The 16882-nt window shown below is 56.4% G+C and overlaps 1 protein-coding gene across 4 annotated transcripts in view; it reads left to right on the forward strand.

Moving 5' to 3' along the window:
- The window catches only part of SEMA4D (semaphorin 4D), a 31288-nt gene extending 16558 nt beyond the window's left edge, over positions 1–14730 (forward strand). The window contains exons 14-17 of one of the 4 annotated variants that reach the window (XM_066368448.1): positions 2568–2777; positions 10950–11159; positions 13065–13162; positions 13853–14730. In XM_066368448.1, the coding sequence (XP_066224545.1) occupies positions 2568–2777; positions 10950–11159; positions 13065–13162; positions 13853–13879 (545 nt within the window). In that variant the 3' untranslated portion in view covers positions 13880–14730. Of the gene's footprint in view, positions 1–30; positions 2348–2567; positions 2778–10949; positions 11160–13064; positions 13163–13852 lie in introns of those variants that run through there. The other 3 variants (XM_066368449.1, XR_010749231.1, XM_066368447.1) reach the window with 3 other exon arrangements.
- Positions 14731–16882: the final 2152 nt, after the last annotated feature.

A 16882-nucleotide genomic window follows, 5' to 3' on the forward strand; every position in this document is an offset into this window, starting at 1 on the left:
ACGCTGTGCACATTTATTTTGATGTTCCAGATAAAATTAAGGAAAGTTACCAGCAGCGTTTTCTCAAGCATGGTGACACAGCAGAGCTCAAATGTGCCCAAAAGTCCAACCTGGCGCGGGTGGTGTGGAAGTTCCAGAATGGCGTGCTGAAGGCCGAGAGCCCTAAGTACAGCCTGGTGGGCAGGAAGAATCTGCTCATCTTCAACCTCTCAGAAGGAGACAGTGGGGTGTACCTGTGCCTGTCGGAGGAGAGAGTCAGGAACAAGACGGTCTCGCAGGTGGTGGCCAAGCATGTGCTAGAGGTCCGCATGGCCCCACGGACTCCGGCAGCCTACTCCTCACCAGCCACCCAGACAGAAGGTGGTAGGATCACCCCCAGAGTGTCAGTAGGACCCATCCACGGCTCCTCCCCTCAGACCCCACCTGTGCGGATGACCACACCTCCCAGCCTGGCGCCCACCAGCACATCCTGCGAACCAAAGATCGTCATCAACACAGTCCCCCAGGTCCAGTCGGAGAAGACAGTGTATCTCAAATCCAGCGACAACCGCCTCCTCATGTCCCTCTTCCTCCTCTTCTTTGTCCTCTGCCTCTGCCTCTTTTCCTACAACTGTTACAAGGGCTACCTGCCTGGGCAGTGCCTCAAATTCCGTTCTGCCATGCTGCTGAGCAAGAAGCAGCCCGCCTCGGACTTCGACTGCGAACAGAGTGTGAAGGAGACGCTGGTGGAGCAGGGCAGCTTCTCCCAGCAGAACGGGGGGCAGCCCAGGCCAGCCCCGGACACCGGCTACGAGACCGAGCAGGACACCACAGCCAGCCGGGGGCCCACCGACAGGGAGGACTCGCAGAGGATCGACGACCTCCCAGTCAGGGACAAGCCGTTCGACGTCAAGTGCGAGCTGAAGTTTGCCGACTCGGATGCAGACGGGGACTGAGGCGTTGCCCAAGGAGAGGTCTTCGTATTCCCCCGTGCCGTAACCTTGTCCCCGTGCCGTGTAGGTAGCCCGTCCTCCGCGAACCTCAGTCTTGTGTCTTTTCTCTTTGGGTCGGACTTGTGACTTGATTTCTCTTCGTCCTTTCGGAAGACGGCGAGCACCGCGCCTGAGCCATGGAGCGGCAGGAGTCCCGCCTGCAGGGGCGGGTAGATGGCTGGGCCACCGTGGGCCTGCAAGAGCCATGCCTCGAGCGACACCTCCTCACAATGCAGCCACTGAAAGATAATTTAATTCCAGATTGGAAGTGACTTTTTAGTTTATCAGATTGGTAACTTATTGCCTGTGGCCCAGATTGGCACGGAGCTTTTCTTCCATGTGATTATTATTTTTATTTTTTAGGATTTTGCTTTAAATTGCATTGAAGTGTTAGGTGTTTATTTTTTTAAATTACTAAAGCAGACGTTTTAATATTTAGAAGATGTATGTCTTCTAGGTTTTGTTGTACGTTAGGATAAGATACGGCTTATGTTGCTTATGATTCTCAGGGATGAACTTACTTTCGCTAAACATGTTCTTTCTGCTTCTAGAAATGCAGACAAAGCCGTTTCTTGAGCACGTTTATCTTTTCTTTCTTTCTTTCTTTCTTTCTTTCTTTCTTTCTTTCTTTCTTTCTTTCTCTTTCTTTCTTTCTTTCCTTTCTTTCCTTTCTTCTTCCAATTTTTTTCCTTGAGGGAAGCATCATTTTCATGGTGGTTTTTTTGTTTGTTTTTTCTCGCTTTTAACTCTTGAAGAAGAGAAGGCGTGGAGGACTGGCCCCCGACCACCAGCTGGGCAGGGTGTTGAGTGAGGGACTGTGGCCTTTCTGGGATGAGCCAGGCTGTCCCAAAGCTGAGGGGACCAGCATCCCACAATCCATGGCCCACGGCTGCTGGTCGCCACCTCCTGCCCAGACAGACTGGTCATCTGAACATCTCCTTTTTCCTTTTTTTTTGCTTCCATGTCTCACCTCTTACCCACCCAGACTTTCCACTTAGTTGACCTGAGCCGTCTGCCGCTGGAAGGGAGCTGGGCAGCAGGACAGGGCGGGCCCGGGACCATGGCTGCCCACAGACAGCGGCACGGCAGACCCGCGGGGCCCAGCCCTGTCTGGGTGTGCTGGCCGGCGTGGTCGAACGTGACCAACCCCGCACTCACCGCCCACTGCCCTATGCCCATGAGAGGAGACGTATTCTTTGTGGAGCGCCGTGAATTCTTGATCTTTGTATGCCCGTGTGGATAGCTCGTCTTCCAGCATGATAGGGTTCGACTGTTTTAGTGTAAACATTTGTGTTTTATAAGATTTACTTTGTTTTTATTTTTCTACTTTGAATTGTATACATTTGGAAAGTAATCAAATAAACGAGAGGCTTATATCCTTGATGTGGGCAGTGATTTGCTGAGGCAGGGGCCCTCCTCCCTCCCAGAAGGTGTGGTGGGCGGGCGGGTCTTCTGTCCCCTCTACACACGGGCTGGGCTGGGCCCGGATAGTGCTGAGTCCCCTCCTTTTCCTAAGCTTGTCTGCCTTCTCTGCGTGTGGTCTGTTCCTGACTTCTGCCTCAGTGCCCTCTCTCTTTTCTGTCCTCTGTCTCACAGCCGCATCTCCTATGCCCTTCCCCCCTCCGGGGTCCTCCTCCCTGTCCTGTCGGGGCCCCGACTCATCTTCCTCTCCCCGAAGCCCCTGGCCGGCCGTGGGCTCCAGGCCTGACAGCCGCCCGTGGGTCACCCTGCTGCCGCCCCTCCTCAGCGACCAGGCCCAGCACGTGCATGCCCTGGGGACCTTCCACCTCTTCTGCCAGGCCACAGGTGAGCGGGGCACCTGTCCAGGTGGGAGGTGGGGGATGGGGGCCTCCTTCACCAGCACTGCCTTCCTGGCTGCGTCTCTCAGGGATGTCCATGGAGCCTAATAGCCAGTGGCTGTCTCTCTGGACGGCTAAGACTAGCCAGCTTCTCTGCAGAGGCTGCACACTAGCTGTTTCAGGCTTTGCAGGCCTCAGTCTTTGCCCCGCCACTCAGCTTGGCCCCTGTGGCCTGAAAGCTGCTCCTGAGTGGGTGTGGCTGTGTGTCAGTCAAACCACCAGCCAGGGGCCCACGTGGCTCAAAGCCAAGGCTTGCCAATCTCTGGTCTATAGCAGCAATTTTCAACCTTTTCCATCTCATGGCACACATAAACCAAAATTCAGCATACCAAAATATATATTTTTTGCAGATCTGACAAAAAAAAAGTATAATTTTGATTCACTTACTCCAGATGGCTCTTGCTGAGTTAGCTGTTGTCCTTTTTTTTAAATTTGATGACCTAGGGAAAAGGGCAGTGCCCCTGAGTAAATAGATGTTATAGGGTTTAAACATTCTTGAGACACCCCGGTTGTACATCGGGGGTCTGTAGGGTTACTTATACGTCGGAAAACAATTTGGGTTTGAGGTATTTCGATATTTCAAAAATTAACATTAGAGCCTCCAGAATAGGGATTGTTTAAATGACTTGCTTGGGGATGTTTCAATGCAGAAAAGACTAGGTGGCCCCAGACCTGGGTGGTGTCCATCTGATAGTGTCAGGGGGGACGTAAGGCAGACCCACCTTTGGAGATGCCGTGTGTGGGCATCTAAATAGCCCTAGAGAGAAAACGAGGCATTACAGGCTGGGGGCTGCTTCCTCTGCTCCAAGAGGAAGAAGGAAATTAATGGGGGGGGGGGGCAAATCCTGTTTTGTTTAGTTTGAGATTTTAAACTATGAGAAGCTCAGAATTTCAGGCTGCTGCCTGTCTCCCTGTCGGATCAGCTCCCGAGCTTTTGACCGTCCTGCGTCTGCTATGAAACACCCATATGGCCACTGTGACTCTGCGTGGCCACAGGCAGTGGGGGTGGTAGAGCGGACTTCAGGCCAGGTCCACACGGCCTGCTGGCCTCTGTCCCGCTCTGGGCCAGACCTCTGTGGCTGCTGGGTGCGGGTGCCACACCAGGGCTTCCCCTGGGGCAGCACTGAGACCTGCTGCAGCCCCTGGGCCCAACCTGTGCAGGCCAATGGCACCCTCCTTTTCGGTGGGAAGGAGGGTGCTGGGTTCCCACAACCCAGAAGGCAGGCCGTGCGGTCGGGAGTCCCGCGCTTTTACGTGTGCACTCCCAACGGTGAGTTACCTGTCCACCAGGTGTGCATGCCCATGTGCCCGTGCCCACAGCCTCTGCGATGGGGAGAGGGTGGAGACGGGGCTGTGGCAGGACCAAAGCAGAAGCCGCTCCGGGTGTTTCAGACACAGGGAGTTCGTGCAGGGGCTTTCGTTACAAAGATTACAGAAGGGCAAAGGGCCAGGGGGAGGTCAGGGTCCTCTAGACAAAGTGAACGCGCTGCAGGTGGCCTCCAGCGGCCAGCCGGCAGGCAGGAGGCGTGAGGGGTCACTCAGCAGCCATGCCTTCACTGTGCCCACTGCCTCAGAGGGGCTGGCTGCAAGAAGCCCCTCCCACCTCCTGCCAGGGCCCCCATGGTGGGACCAGAGGGAAGCTGATGGCCATGCAGGCAGCAGGAAAGGTGGACAGGGCAGTGAGCAGCCGGGAGGGCAGCTGCCTCAGCTCCGCTAACCGGGGACGGCAGGAGGAGCAGTGTGTGTCCTGGTGGTCAGGACAGATGAACCAGGGAGACTGAGGCCCAGCCCCCGCCTCGCTCATAGCGTCACTGTTTCTCTCCGGTTGTTTGCACCTGCGACCTGCCTGTGTCCCACCAAGGCCCCCACCTGAGGCAGTGGGGGATCTGGGACGGACTGTTCCGTCCAGGGGGGCGGGTGCTGTTTAGGTCCTGTTTGTGGTCAAGGCCTTTCCCAGGGACCTAAGGCTCTGTGTTTGCCCAGAACAGACTCAGGGCTGCAGACTGAATGCCTCAGACACACACCCTGCCTACATGCCACACATACTGCACACGCATACCCCACAAACCACACAAATACATTCCACATGTACATGCCACACACACTGCAGACTACAAACACAGCCCACATGCACATGTCGTGAACACCACACACACAGCACACATACTCCACACACACCCACATGTGGGATCCGGGAGCCTCCCAGAGGGGGTGTGGTGAGCAGGCCCTGATGGGCAGCATGTGAGTGAGAGGTGAAGGCACCAGGGCTGGGGGAGGGGCAGGCCACACCCAGATCACCCCGTGGTCCTTGTGTGGCTTCTGGCGGCTCCCACCCCACCCCTAGAAAGGCTGCCTTTCCTCTCTGCTCTGTCAGCGGGCCAAAGCTGGCTGATGGCCCTCGGGGACCCCACTCCTCAAATGAGTGGTTTCACGTTCCCAGGAGACCTGTTGCAGGTCTCTGTCGCCTTTTCCCGTGATCCTAGCCCACGAGTCAGCACTGGTTCACTGCACGTGGTGGTCATGTGGATGGGTGTCACCTGGCAGCGTCTCCAGCCACCCGATTCCCGAGTCGTGGAGGGTGGTGGATTGGAGGCCACGTTTCTTCAAGCCATGGTCTGTATGGTGTTGGTTGCACCTGTGCAGCTGAGAGCCCCCTTTCCAGGCCACTCCCTGTGATGTCACCACAGTGCTGAGTTTATGAAACCGTGACACAGGTTCAGGCCCTGGCCCAGCTAAGGCCAAGTTGGCTTCTTAGAGGGTGGCCTGGCTTCGGAGCCCGTGACTGGAGGTTCCTTGGCTGAGCATCTCCCTCTGTCTCCGACCACCTCAGTGTGGTGTGCTTGTGCACGCCTGTGTGCGTGTGCTCTGTTGGTCCACAGCAGCTTGAGCGTTGTGCTGTGGCCGTACCGCCACGTGCAGGTCTGAGGCCGTGTGGCAAGGAGAGTCCTGGGTTCTGGAGAGGTGGCCCAGGCTGCCGACCGCCTTCCGTCTGGCAGGGATGTCCGTGTGCTGTAGAGTTGGGAATGCTGACAAGGGAAGAAGGGGGGCCCTGAGCTGGAGAGATAAGTAGGAAGCATGCAGGCGTATTCCACTCTTCTGAAATGACGCATCATGTTCCTTGTGGCAAAATTAGGATCATACGGATAAGCAGTGAAGTCACCCCACTGCCCGCACACAAGCCCACGTAGCTTTGTTTTGGCACATAAATGTGGACACATAGGTGATAGCACTTGGTAGCGATGAGTCTGTAGCCGTGTATCTGCAAATCATGCACGTGCGATATGCAGGTATCTACACACACACAGAAAGAGAGCTATATAATTTTTTTAACAAAAGTAGTCTTTTTCTACCCTGTGGGTCCTGCCTGCATCCCTGATGTGACTGTCTTTCTAGGTCATAGCTCGACCTGTGTCATTTTTAAAGCTAAGAATGGACCTCCTATACTTTAGGTCAGTGGTCCCCAACCTTTTTGGGCCACGGACCGGTTTAATGTCAGAAAATATTTTCATGGACCGGCCTTTAGGGTGGGATGGATAAATGTATCATGTGACCAAGACAAGCGTCAAGAGTGAGCCTTAGACGGATGTAAGAGAGGGAATCTGGTCATTTTTAAAAAAACAAAACATCGTTCAGACTTAAATATAAATAAAACGGAAATAATGTAAGTTATTTATTCTTTCTCTGCGGACCGGTACCAAATGGCCCACGGACTGGCACCGGTCCGCAGCCCCGGGTTTGGGGACCACTGCTTTTGGTGACGTTAGGATATTCAGGTTTGAATGTCCTTGTCTGTGTTAACTATGATGTTAGCCAACAAAGCCCTTTAGCCATGGGTCAGAGGGGCAGCAGAAGGAGGCCTGGGTCTCAGGAGGGTCCTGGTGCCCAAGCTCCTGCAGAGATGGCTGGTGTGAGTATGCGTTGGGGCTCCTGAAGGGCCAAGGCTGAGCTGTGGGGGTAGTTGGCTCACGGGCTGGGCATCTGCCGGAAAGGGCCTCCCCTCCACACTGGGGCAAGGTGACCCATCCTCTTGCTAGGGTCTCAGTGCTCAGCACGTGTGATGACATGGTTTGCTCGGGGGCTGCGTCTCTTCTCTGTTGTGTGACCATTGTTATGTCTTCACAACAGATGGGTGCTGCCCGTGGTTTCTGGGAGTTTCCACAGGAGTGTCATCCATAGAAGGGAGTCCCCTGCCAGGAAGCTAGAGGACAATGTAGGCACCTCCACGCCCCTCCCCCACGGCATTGTCTGTAAACTGCTTTTTGCCAGATTCAGTTCCAGCAGTTAGGACCTGGATACATGAGGGTTTACTCTTCAGCTGATCACTGGCAGCTCTGTGACAGACTTGAGACACTCTGAGAAGGAAAGCCGGTGAAATAGGGGAGGTGAAGACCCAGGGGAGCCCCTTTCCCTTCCCAGCAGGGTCTGCCCGACTTCTGTGCCATGCGGACTCCAGGGCCTGCAGGGGAACCCGTGGTCCTGGGGGTTCAGTGAGGACATCCTTGGTGCATGCAGCCTCTGGGGGCTCTGAGAACGGCCCCCAGGGCTGCACTCAGGCTCCTAGAATGGGAAGTGGGCTAGCTCACTGGCAGTGGGCCCTGGGGTAGAGCACATGCCCGAGGCACCCGGAGGAAGCTCGCCTGTGGGGAGCTGTGCAGACGGCGGGGGTGGGGGGCATCTGGTGGGGTGGATCTCATCACATCCCCCCCATTCGGGGCTCTCAGAACCCCCACCTCCAGGATGGCCGACCTCCTTCCTTGAGGAGAGGCTCTTGTCCCAGAACTTCTGGTTTGGTGGGGAAGCAGAACCAGCTGGCCCCAGGGGCTCCACAGACAGGGACACTGAGGTGGGTGCTGGACCAGAGACTCCCACCGGCCCGCGCACTGCCACAGAAGCTGTGGGGGACAGCCTGCATGCTGCGTTTCTGAGGAGCAGCACCTGTGGGACAGATGGGTCAGGGTTGCCTGGGTCCCCACCGAGGCCCAGGGGGTGACCCTGCTGACCGGTTTTAACCTTCACTTTCCCTCTCTCTCTTTAATTTCCTCTGCATTCAGAATGAGTTGGATAGTTTTATTTTTTTAAAGAACAAATGGAACGTAAGTACTTTTAACATTTTTAATGGTTTACTACAGTTAAATGTGCATTTAAAGAGAATTTAATGATGCTTAGGAATGTCCTCATGATGGGGCACATGTGGTGTGTTTCACACCTTTCCTGCCCCGGGAGCTGTGGTTCTGAGAGAACTTTGCTCCTGAAAGGTCCCAGCCCGTGTGGTTGGAGTGATACATCGGTCCTCAGCTCAGGCCACCTGGATTACTCATCCTAGCATTGGTCATGAGAACCTTCCAGAAGCTGCTGTGACCCATCTCGAAGGCTCTGGGCCAATGCCTATCATCAGCGGGCAGTGCTAGGGCATGAGGAAGGGGGCAGGACCTCTTCAGAACTGACTCCAGTGTCTGCGCATTCTGATTGCGATGCCTCACGGGAATCGGTTTTTAAACTGAGAATGCACCGAGCTGCCCAGCAGCCAAAGAGTGCTGTGCAGGGCGTGGGCTGGTGCAGTGCATCGTGCGGTCAGGGGGCACGCCTGTGCCGGGGAGACCGCTGGCATGCCTCTCTGTGAACCAGCCCACGTCCACAGGACGTGAGTGTGCACTCAGATTGTGTGCCTACCGTGTGTATACAGAGAGAGGAATCTGTGGGCAGTGCACAAAACTACAGAAAGTTGGAGTGACGGTGTAGAAAAACGGCAGCCCTGCACAGAACACAAGTGAACCGATGTGGAGGGCTTGTCCCTGGCCGGACAGCAGGGCCGCTGTGCTGGCGCTTCTGAGCAACTTTCAGTTTCCCTCAGAGTCTACAACACATTGCTTTTTCTTCAAGATGGCATTTTAATGATGACAGTGAATTTGGAATCTCTGGGAAAGTATAAAGAGCACAATTTTAAATGACCTAGAATGAAACCATCCAAAGGCAACCAGCACGCAGTGTGGCCGTGTTCAGGCCATTTGTGCGTGTCTGTGAGAGTGTCCACACATGTGCACACACAGAGAGACATGTCTGTGTGCATGTGTGTATACATGTGTGTAGACACGTGCACTATTTCAGTGAATATGTTAGGTTTTTTTTCTGTGTTGCTAAATCTTAAATGTGATTCCTCATGAATGACAACACAGTAGCTGTCGTGTTTCTGTGGGACACACAGACACGGCATCTGTGCTTCCCTGTGGGGTCCAACTGTCGTCTCAGGATTCATTCTCAGGACAGTCTGGTTCAAGGTCGGCCCTTCCCTGGTGGCTCACTGATGACAGGATTGCTTGGTGAGGAGGTGCCATGCAGGGACCTGGTCATGCTGGGAGCCCATCAAGAAGGATCCTAGTTCTACTCCAGGTCTCTCCTGTTTTTAAAAGACTCGGCAGGTGCCAGATCTCCACCCGCCGCCTCACCCTCCCAGGACAGTGTGCAGAGCCTGTCCCCTGTATCTGGCCGTGAAGGCTCCGCACACAGCCATGGCCATGGCCACATGCCTGTGGCAGTTTGTGCTGGTTTGCTGAGCCCTTGATCTAGGGTTGCTTTCCTGCTCTGTGCTGGCCAACCATAGGTGGGCAGGCAAAGTCCTCTCTTCTATGGCTGCCCATTCTCCACCGTGCTGTGGTTTATGTCATCCTTCCCAGGTGGGTGGGCCTCTGGGAAGAATCTGGTCTCGGGTGGTGTGATGATGGGATGGGGCGGCTCTCGGCCAGTTCGTCCCCACAGCCCGCAGTGGGTGAAGTTCACACGGACCGCCGGGCATGCCAGGGAGCAGGTGCCTGGGCAAGGAGGCGGGAGGGTGTCCCCTAGCTTGTGCTTTTGGTTTTGGGGTGCCTGCCTGGCCTAGGTGGAAGTGAGGGGTGCTCTCCTGAGCACCACTAGGCTCCCCCAGGCCCCCCTGAAGTGAGGGGAGTGGCGGGGACGGAGGCCCGCAGAGAATCTAGCCTCCATCAAAATCCCATTAGCTGTCGCTGGACTGGGCTTCCGGGACAGACCAGCTTCTGTGTCCATCTGTGCCTGGCCAGTCTCTGCTGCTGCCCTGACCCAGCCGGTCTGCACAGGCCCCGGGAGGGCCCGGGGGGGCCTAGTGGTGCTCAGCCTTTCTTCAGCAGGCCTACACAGAGGCCAGCTCTATGCAGACCATGGTGGAGTAATTTTACTTCAGTGGAAATGGCAGGTGGGCCTGTCATGGCACAGCCCGGGCACCCAGGCTGGATCCTGAACTCTGAACCCCACGGGCTCACCAGCCACTCTTCCTGGGTGGGGAGTCGCCTGGAAACTGCTCCCAGCACTGAGGACAGAGCCCAGACCTGGCTGCTGGTGCTCCATGCTCTGCTCTCCATGACCCACCTTCCCCCTTGGCACTGGGTGGGAAACCGAACCCTGGACTCAGGTGGCAGGATGCCTGGTGCCTGTGCTGTGCCCCTGGCCCAGGTCTGGCCTGGCAAAGACCTGGGGCCAGGGGCCAGGGCTGGTGGAAAGGTGCTGAGGTCCATTCTCCACCCTCCTCCTGGTGCTGTTTCTATAGGGTGGACTCCCAGCCCTTCTCAGTGCCCTGGTCCTGTCCCCTGACCCACCCAGGAGCCCTTAGGGGCAGTCACACCAACTCAACTCCCAAGTGCGGGTCACCGTGATGAAGCCAAGGCCTAGCCAGGCCTGGTCCAGGGCAGTAGCTCCGGCCATTCGTTGCAGTGGGAACACTGGTAGTGGCCCTGAGGAGGCAGAGCCTTTGCTGAAGGTGGTGGCACCAGGGCTGGGGGACTGGGAAGGGGACTGATGTTCCCTGGCCCATGACCACCTGTGTGGGCCAGACACGTGCCCCCGTGGCTCCCCCACCAGGTGCTCCCCCGGTGCACAGCCTGGCGAAAAAGGAGAAGGGGCTTGGCCCTCAGCGCGTGTCCTGGGGGACACAGCCTTGCACATGCATGTTGACAGAGGCATCCGGGGGAGGCCGAGGAGCAGAGCCCTGCTTCTTCCCCGGTCGCTAGGGGCCATAGTGAGCACAGCCCTGGGCTGCGTGCTGTCCTGGGCAGTTCCTGTGGGGCCCGCAGGGTCCTGGGACGCAGGGTGGAGCTGGCCTGTGTGTCCCCAGGTCCTGCGGACATTCACGTTGTCTGGGAGAAGAACGGGCAGGAGCTGGAGACGTGTGTCCCCGTGCAGAGACTCACGCTCCCCGGCGGCAGAGCCCATGTGCTGAGCTGGCTGCAGGATGCAGCTCGCGAGACCACCGAGTACCGCTGCTCTGTCCTGTCCTCGGCTGGGAGCCAGACCTCCCAAGTGCGGGTCACCGTGATGAAGCCGGGTAAGTGGTGCCCTCGCCACCCCTGCTGCAGCTCTGTGACCGGGGCCATGGTTTTTCCCTGTTCACTTTGTGTCCCCAGCCGCAGGCTCCTGTGGTGGCATTTCGACCTGGCTCCCACTAAGAACGATGAAAGTTCCTTTTCACTGTCTGCTCCCCAGTGCCCGGTTCCCATCCTCCCGGGGTGTACGTGCCATTGTTAGGGGGGCCGGGCCCCGCGGTTGGACATGATGGCCCTTCCTGTACTTGTGTTCCCGTGTGGCCACGACTGTGCGGAGCCCCATCTGCTCGGTCTGAGTTGCGGATGCCGCACCAGACTCGGTGGTTGTCTGGAGCCCCCGGTCCACACAGACGGGCAGGTGTCCTGTTTCCCCCGAACCTCAGTGCCAGGTGCCCAGCACTGCCCTGGGCTAACGCCTGGAAGCCGCGGGCTCTGTTTCTCTGACTGGATGGTGTGTCCTGTGTCCCGGGGCACTTCTGTTTTCCTGTGAAGGGTGTCCTCCAGCGGGTGTCCAGGAAGCTGGTGTCAGAGCCTGTTTTTTTTTTTTCTGTCCTCACACTTCAGATGAGAGTCTGGCTGGGTCGGCGATTCTGGCTGGAAGTCTTTCCCTTAGTGTCTGGAGACTCACTCCCATACCCTCGGGCTCCCCGGACCCCGCCTGTGACCTCACATGATCAGTGTCTTCTTGAGCACTGGCCAAGGTCCTGTTGTCATGGGGGGGGGTAGCTTACCTGTGGAAGTCCCTGCCCTTTAATCCTGGGAGGTTTCCTTGAATATGTGCTTAGTGTTCTCCACCTCAGTTTCTGTTCTCTTTCTGAAAATTTTCCACAATGCTGGCCACCTGGGCTGGCCTCCGACAGTGCAGCGTGCCTTCATCATCTGTCTCTGTCCCCTCTGCTTTCCCTCAACTTCCGGTAGCTTTCTCAGCTTTGTTGTGCCCTGTCACCGAGTCTTCCTCTCACCGTCATGTTCTCCCTGCTGAGCCATGTCTGTCCTTTTCCCGGTAAACTCTTGTTCAGGGATACAGGCTCTGTCCTTACTCCCTCAGGGTCTGGGTCCATTCAGGCTGTTTCCCTCTTCCTCCAAGGAGCCCTTCCTTCTTGTGTTGTCTGTCTTCTCAGGAGTCTCCTGGCTCTTGATGTTCTGTTTACATTTAAGAGAGGGGCACAAAGACCTCTCCTTTTGAGGCCTTTCCGCCCAAGGCATGGTCTCCACACCGGCACTGTTAGCGTACGTGGGAGCGTGCTGGGGAGCTTGTTAGAAACGCCGAGTGCCAGGCCCAGCCGCAGAGGTCCTGGGCAGGGGCACCTTGTGTTAAGGACTTCTCCTGGAGATCCCTGGGTGCACCCGTGTCCAGGACACTGGTCCGACCTCTCCCCTTTATGAGTGCGGAAGCTTGGGGTGTCCAACCACAGCCCACACTGTGGCAACAGGCCTGCAGGATTGCAGCCGGGAGTCAGTGGGGCCTGAGGTTGGGCACGGAAACACCAGTGAGCTGGCCCTGGGCAGACTTCCCGAGACCCCATCCTGTGCTGTCTGGGACAGACCACCTCCCCTGGAGCACGGGAGCGACTTCTCTGCAGTGGGGATGGGCCCTAGGGGACGTGCTTCTCTTCGAAACAGCTTTTGAAGCAAGCCACTTGTCAGCGTCCCGTTGTAGGGCCAGTGCGCCTCGGGAACAGCGCCGCAGAGCTGGTAGCAGGGGGGTGGGGCACCATGAGCTGCAGGAGCCCCACAGACAGGAAGGCAAGGCCGTTGAGGGTCAGCCCCTGGCCCAGGGCCACTTGGCTTTGGGCTTGGCTCAGCCCAGCATGGGCCCCAGCAGTGCGGCCTCAGTGGGCTTGGACCCCCCCCAGATGTCCTAGAGACTTGCCAAGCTGAGACCGGGCCCCACTTCTATCTTGCAGAGGCGACCCATCGGGAGAAGTGGACCAGAGAGCTCGCCGCCTGGAGGGCTGTGGTCGGGGAACACAGCCACGTGATGCAGAGCTGGAGGGAGGCATGGGTGCGTGGCCGGGCGGCGCATCTGTGGGGGTGTCCCCTCTGTTGGGGGTGTTCGGGGTTCATTCTGCCAGTGGGGGTGGGTCTTACAGGAGACTGAGGTCAGGCAGGACAGGGGGATGTGAGTACAAAGGTCAGAGCCAGCTGCTCTGGGCAGCTGTGTCCCCATGGCCATCCCGACCTCCTGGCAGAGCAGGAAGCCCAGATGGGTGGTACATGGGTGCAGGTGAGAGCAGGCGCTTGTGGCCTCAGCACATGACTGTCTGCGGGGGGTGCCCCGTGGTGGCGGGCACGTGGGCAAGCAGTGTGCCCCGCCTGCTCTCCCACAGGCCTGCGTTCCCACGGGCCCCAGTGAGACAAAGGGGCCGGGCCCTGGCTCACTACCTCCAGGCCAGACCTGCTCGATCCCCGGGAGGACTAGTCACTGTGACAGGTGACAGCTGAGGTCTTACAGTGTCCCGGGGCTGATGGGCTGTCCCTCTTTGCTGCCAGGAGGCTGCTTGTGATTCATCCTCCATGACTAGCCTCCCTGCAGGGTCCCCTCTGAGACCCCAGGGCTAGCACATGGGCAGCAGACCTGAGGCCATTGACCACGTCTATCTGTCTGTCCATCTGAGATTGCATGCTGGGAAAGGGACAGAGAGGAGGCGAGGTCGACTGTTCTTCCAGGAACTCAAAGACACTGTTCTTTCAGGAAAGCTGTAACAAGGACACCCTTTAGCCGCCGGGAGGGAGTGCTGCCCGAAGATGTTTGCCGTGCCCCAGAGAGGACCCCTGGCAGTGAGCTGTCACCCTGCCCGCCCAGAGCAGCCTCCGCCAAGGGCCCTGACTGGAGCTGTGTGACAGCAGCCAAACTATTTTTTTTTAAATTAGGGCCTATGTGTGACGGAGGGTCTATTTGGCTGAAGCGGGGAACCAAGACAGTTAACGGGCTGCAGCCGGCATCTGGCGGAGACAGCGGAGTGCGGCTCCCTTTCCCAGAAGCACTGTGGTCCCACACAGATCCCTCAGGCCTGCAGGACTTGAGAACTGTTAGGTCTCACAAGTGGGCCGGCCCAGCACAGCTGATGCCCTGGGCACGGCCTCCAACAGGCTCTGGGCTCTACGGCTGCCCCTCACCCCCCTGCACACTCACCGCTCCACCCCAGGGGCAGCACTGAGGAGGGGGCGAGGGCCTTGAGCTTGGGCTACGCTGAGGCCCACAGGGGCTGAACCTGAGGTTTGTCTTTGTTTAATCTCAGAGCATCAGACTCCTCACAAAGCTCTGCGTGTCCCTGCTCCACTCACGGTGTGGGTAGGCTGAGCTGTCTGGGAGCCCCTGGGGCCATGTGGCTCTGCACGGAGGGGAGACGTGATGAGAGCCCGGTCACACCTCCTGCTGAGGAATCTGACCTCATCTCCAGGGTCTCCTCCCACTCCCCACGTGTATGACAGTGAGGCCCAGCCACCACTGCTCACTCAGCCTGGGACTGTGCCAACACGTTATTGTCCGTGGAGTGACAGTTCTTCATGGCATGCCAGCCTATTACAAAACCAGAACCTCTGTTAAAAATAAAGCTGAACTCCTCTTCAGACCCTAGTGAGTGGAAGCTGCATCGGGCCCCTGCCCACATCCAGATCAGCCCTGAGGCTGAGGTTTCCAGCAGCCACTTCCAGGGTCCACTGCAAACAAGACTCCCTGGGGGCGGCTCACCTTGGGATCACAGCTGCCCGAGTGCCTCTTTGCTCCCTCCACCCTCCCGCCTGGGTACTGGCCCTTCCTTCCAGCAGACGCCACTGGCTCATAGGCCGTCCACCCCGTGATGCAGGTTTCTGTAGGACAGCCAGTGGCTGTCCGGTGGTCTTTGCGTGGGGAGTGGCTGCAGCCATGATGGACGCCGAGTGAGCTGCTCTGGGGCTAGGCCTGTGCTTGGTGCTGTGTCCAGTATCTCTGAAACTCTCCCGCAAGTCTTGGCATAGCTCATGCTCAACAAGACAATAACCCTTCCTTCCAATCGCCGTACGGGGGTGGGAGTGCTCCACGGGGAATGTGGTTGAGGGTGAGTGTGGATTCTTAGCACTGTTCAGAAAACAAAGGTGCAGTCCCACATGTGCTCAGTGAGGTCCGTGCCTGGGAGGGCCCGGCGCCATCCACTTCCCCTAGCAGCATGGGCCAGCGTGGGTCATGGCACTGCCATTCGCACAGGGGTGGCCCTGCCAGGAAAACGGCCTGTGGGCCAGGGCAGTGGTCCTGGCTCGCAAACGCAGGGGATGCAGTGGGGGTGCCCAGTCTCTGCTCCAGCCATCCACTTAGATTCATTGAACAAACACCACAGCCAGAGACCCAGAGGGTTCCTGCAGGGGACCTTGTCACCAGCAGAGATGTTATTAATGATTTTCTTAAAGATCCTTTTGTCTTCTTAATATTTCTAATTTATTTTTCAATGACAGTTAACATTATATTAATGACAGTATATTAATTTCAGGTGTACAACAGTGATCAGACATTTAGGTAACTAAGTGATCGCCCCAATGAGGCTAATAGCCACCTGGCACCATATGTAGTTAATAAGATATTATTGACTGTATCCCCCACGCTGTACTGTATGTCGATGTGACTCTGTAACTGGCAATTTGTGCTTCTTAACCCCCTTCCCCTTTGCTGCCCATCCCCCAACCCATCTGGCAACCATCAGTTGCTTTTCTATGAGTTTGGTTTGTTCATTAGATTCCACATGTAAGTGAAATCATATGGTGTTCATCTTTCTGTGCCTTTTTAGCACAATACCCTCCCAGTCCATCCTTGCTGTCGCAGATGGCAAGACTTCATTCTCTTTTTAAATGTCAGCTTTACTAAGGTATAACTTACACACGATAAAGTACAATGAGGTGATGTTTAACAAATGCCCAGTCTTGGAACTGTCACCATTCTAGACTCATCTGGGTTTTTTTTTAAGATCTTATTTATTGATTTTAGAGAGAAATAGGGAGGGATGGAAAGCATCAACTCATAGTAGTTGCTTGCCCTATGTGCCTTGACCAGGCAAGCCTGGGGTTTCGAATCAGCGACCTCAGCATTCCAGGTCAACACTTTATCCACTGTGCCACCACAGGTCAGGCCCTCCTTGCCACATGGAATGGGACCTCCCCAGTCCACATCCCACCCCTCCTACTGGTCTCCATGTGGCTTTCTATCCTTAGACGATGTATATTCATCTAGTCTTCCGGTGACTGTCAATGATGAGAGTTCTGTAATTTAGTTGTAATTTTCATCATGGGAGGGGCCATCTCAGAGTCTACCTGCTCTGCCATTTTGACCAGAAGTCTGTTTATTTTTAGAGACAGAGATAAAGGAACATCATACTGCTCCTGTATATACGTGCTCTAACCAGGAATCAAACCAGCAACCTCTGTGCTTCCGGACAATGTTTCAACCAACTGAGCTATCTGGTCAAGGCTTGCTCCTTGCTTTATTTATTTGCATGAGAAAGGAACAGACAGGAAGGGAGAGAGATGAGAAGCATCAACTCGTAGCTGCGGCACTTGAGTTGTTCACTGATTGCTTTCTCATATGTACCTTGACTCCGGGGCTCCAGCTGCGCCAGTGACCCTTGCTCTACCCCGTGACCTTGGTTGGGCTCAAGCCAGCGACCATGGGGTTTTGAACCTGGGTTCTCAGTGTCCCAGGTCAATACTATCCACTGCACCACCATGCAAGCCCAAGTTTATTGATTTTTAAGAGAAA

Source organism: Saccopteryx leptura, chromosome 2 (assembly GCF_036850995.1).
Source record: "Saccopteryx leptura isolate mSacLep1 chromosome 2, mSacLep1_pri_phased_curated, whole genome shotgun sequence".
NCBI lineage: Eukaryota > Metazoa > Chordata > Mammalia > Chiroptera > Emballonuridae > Saccopteryx > Saccopteryx leptura.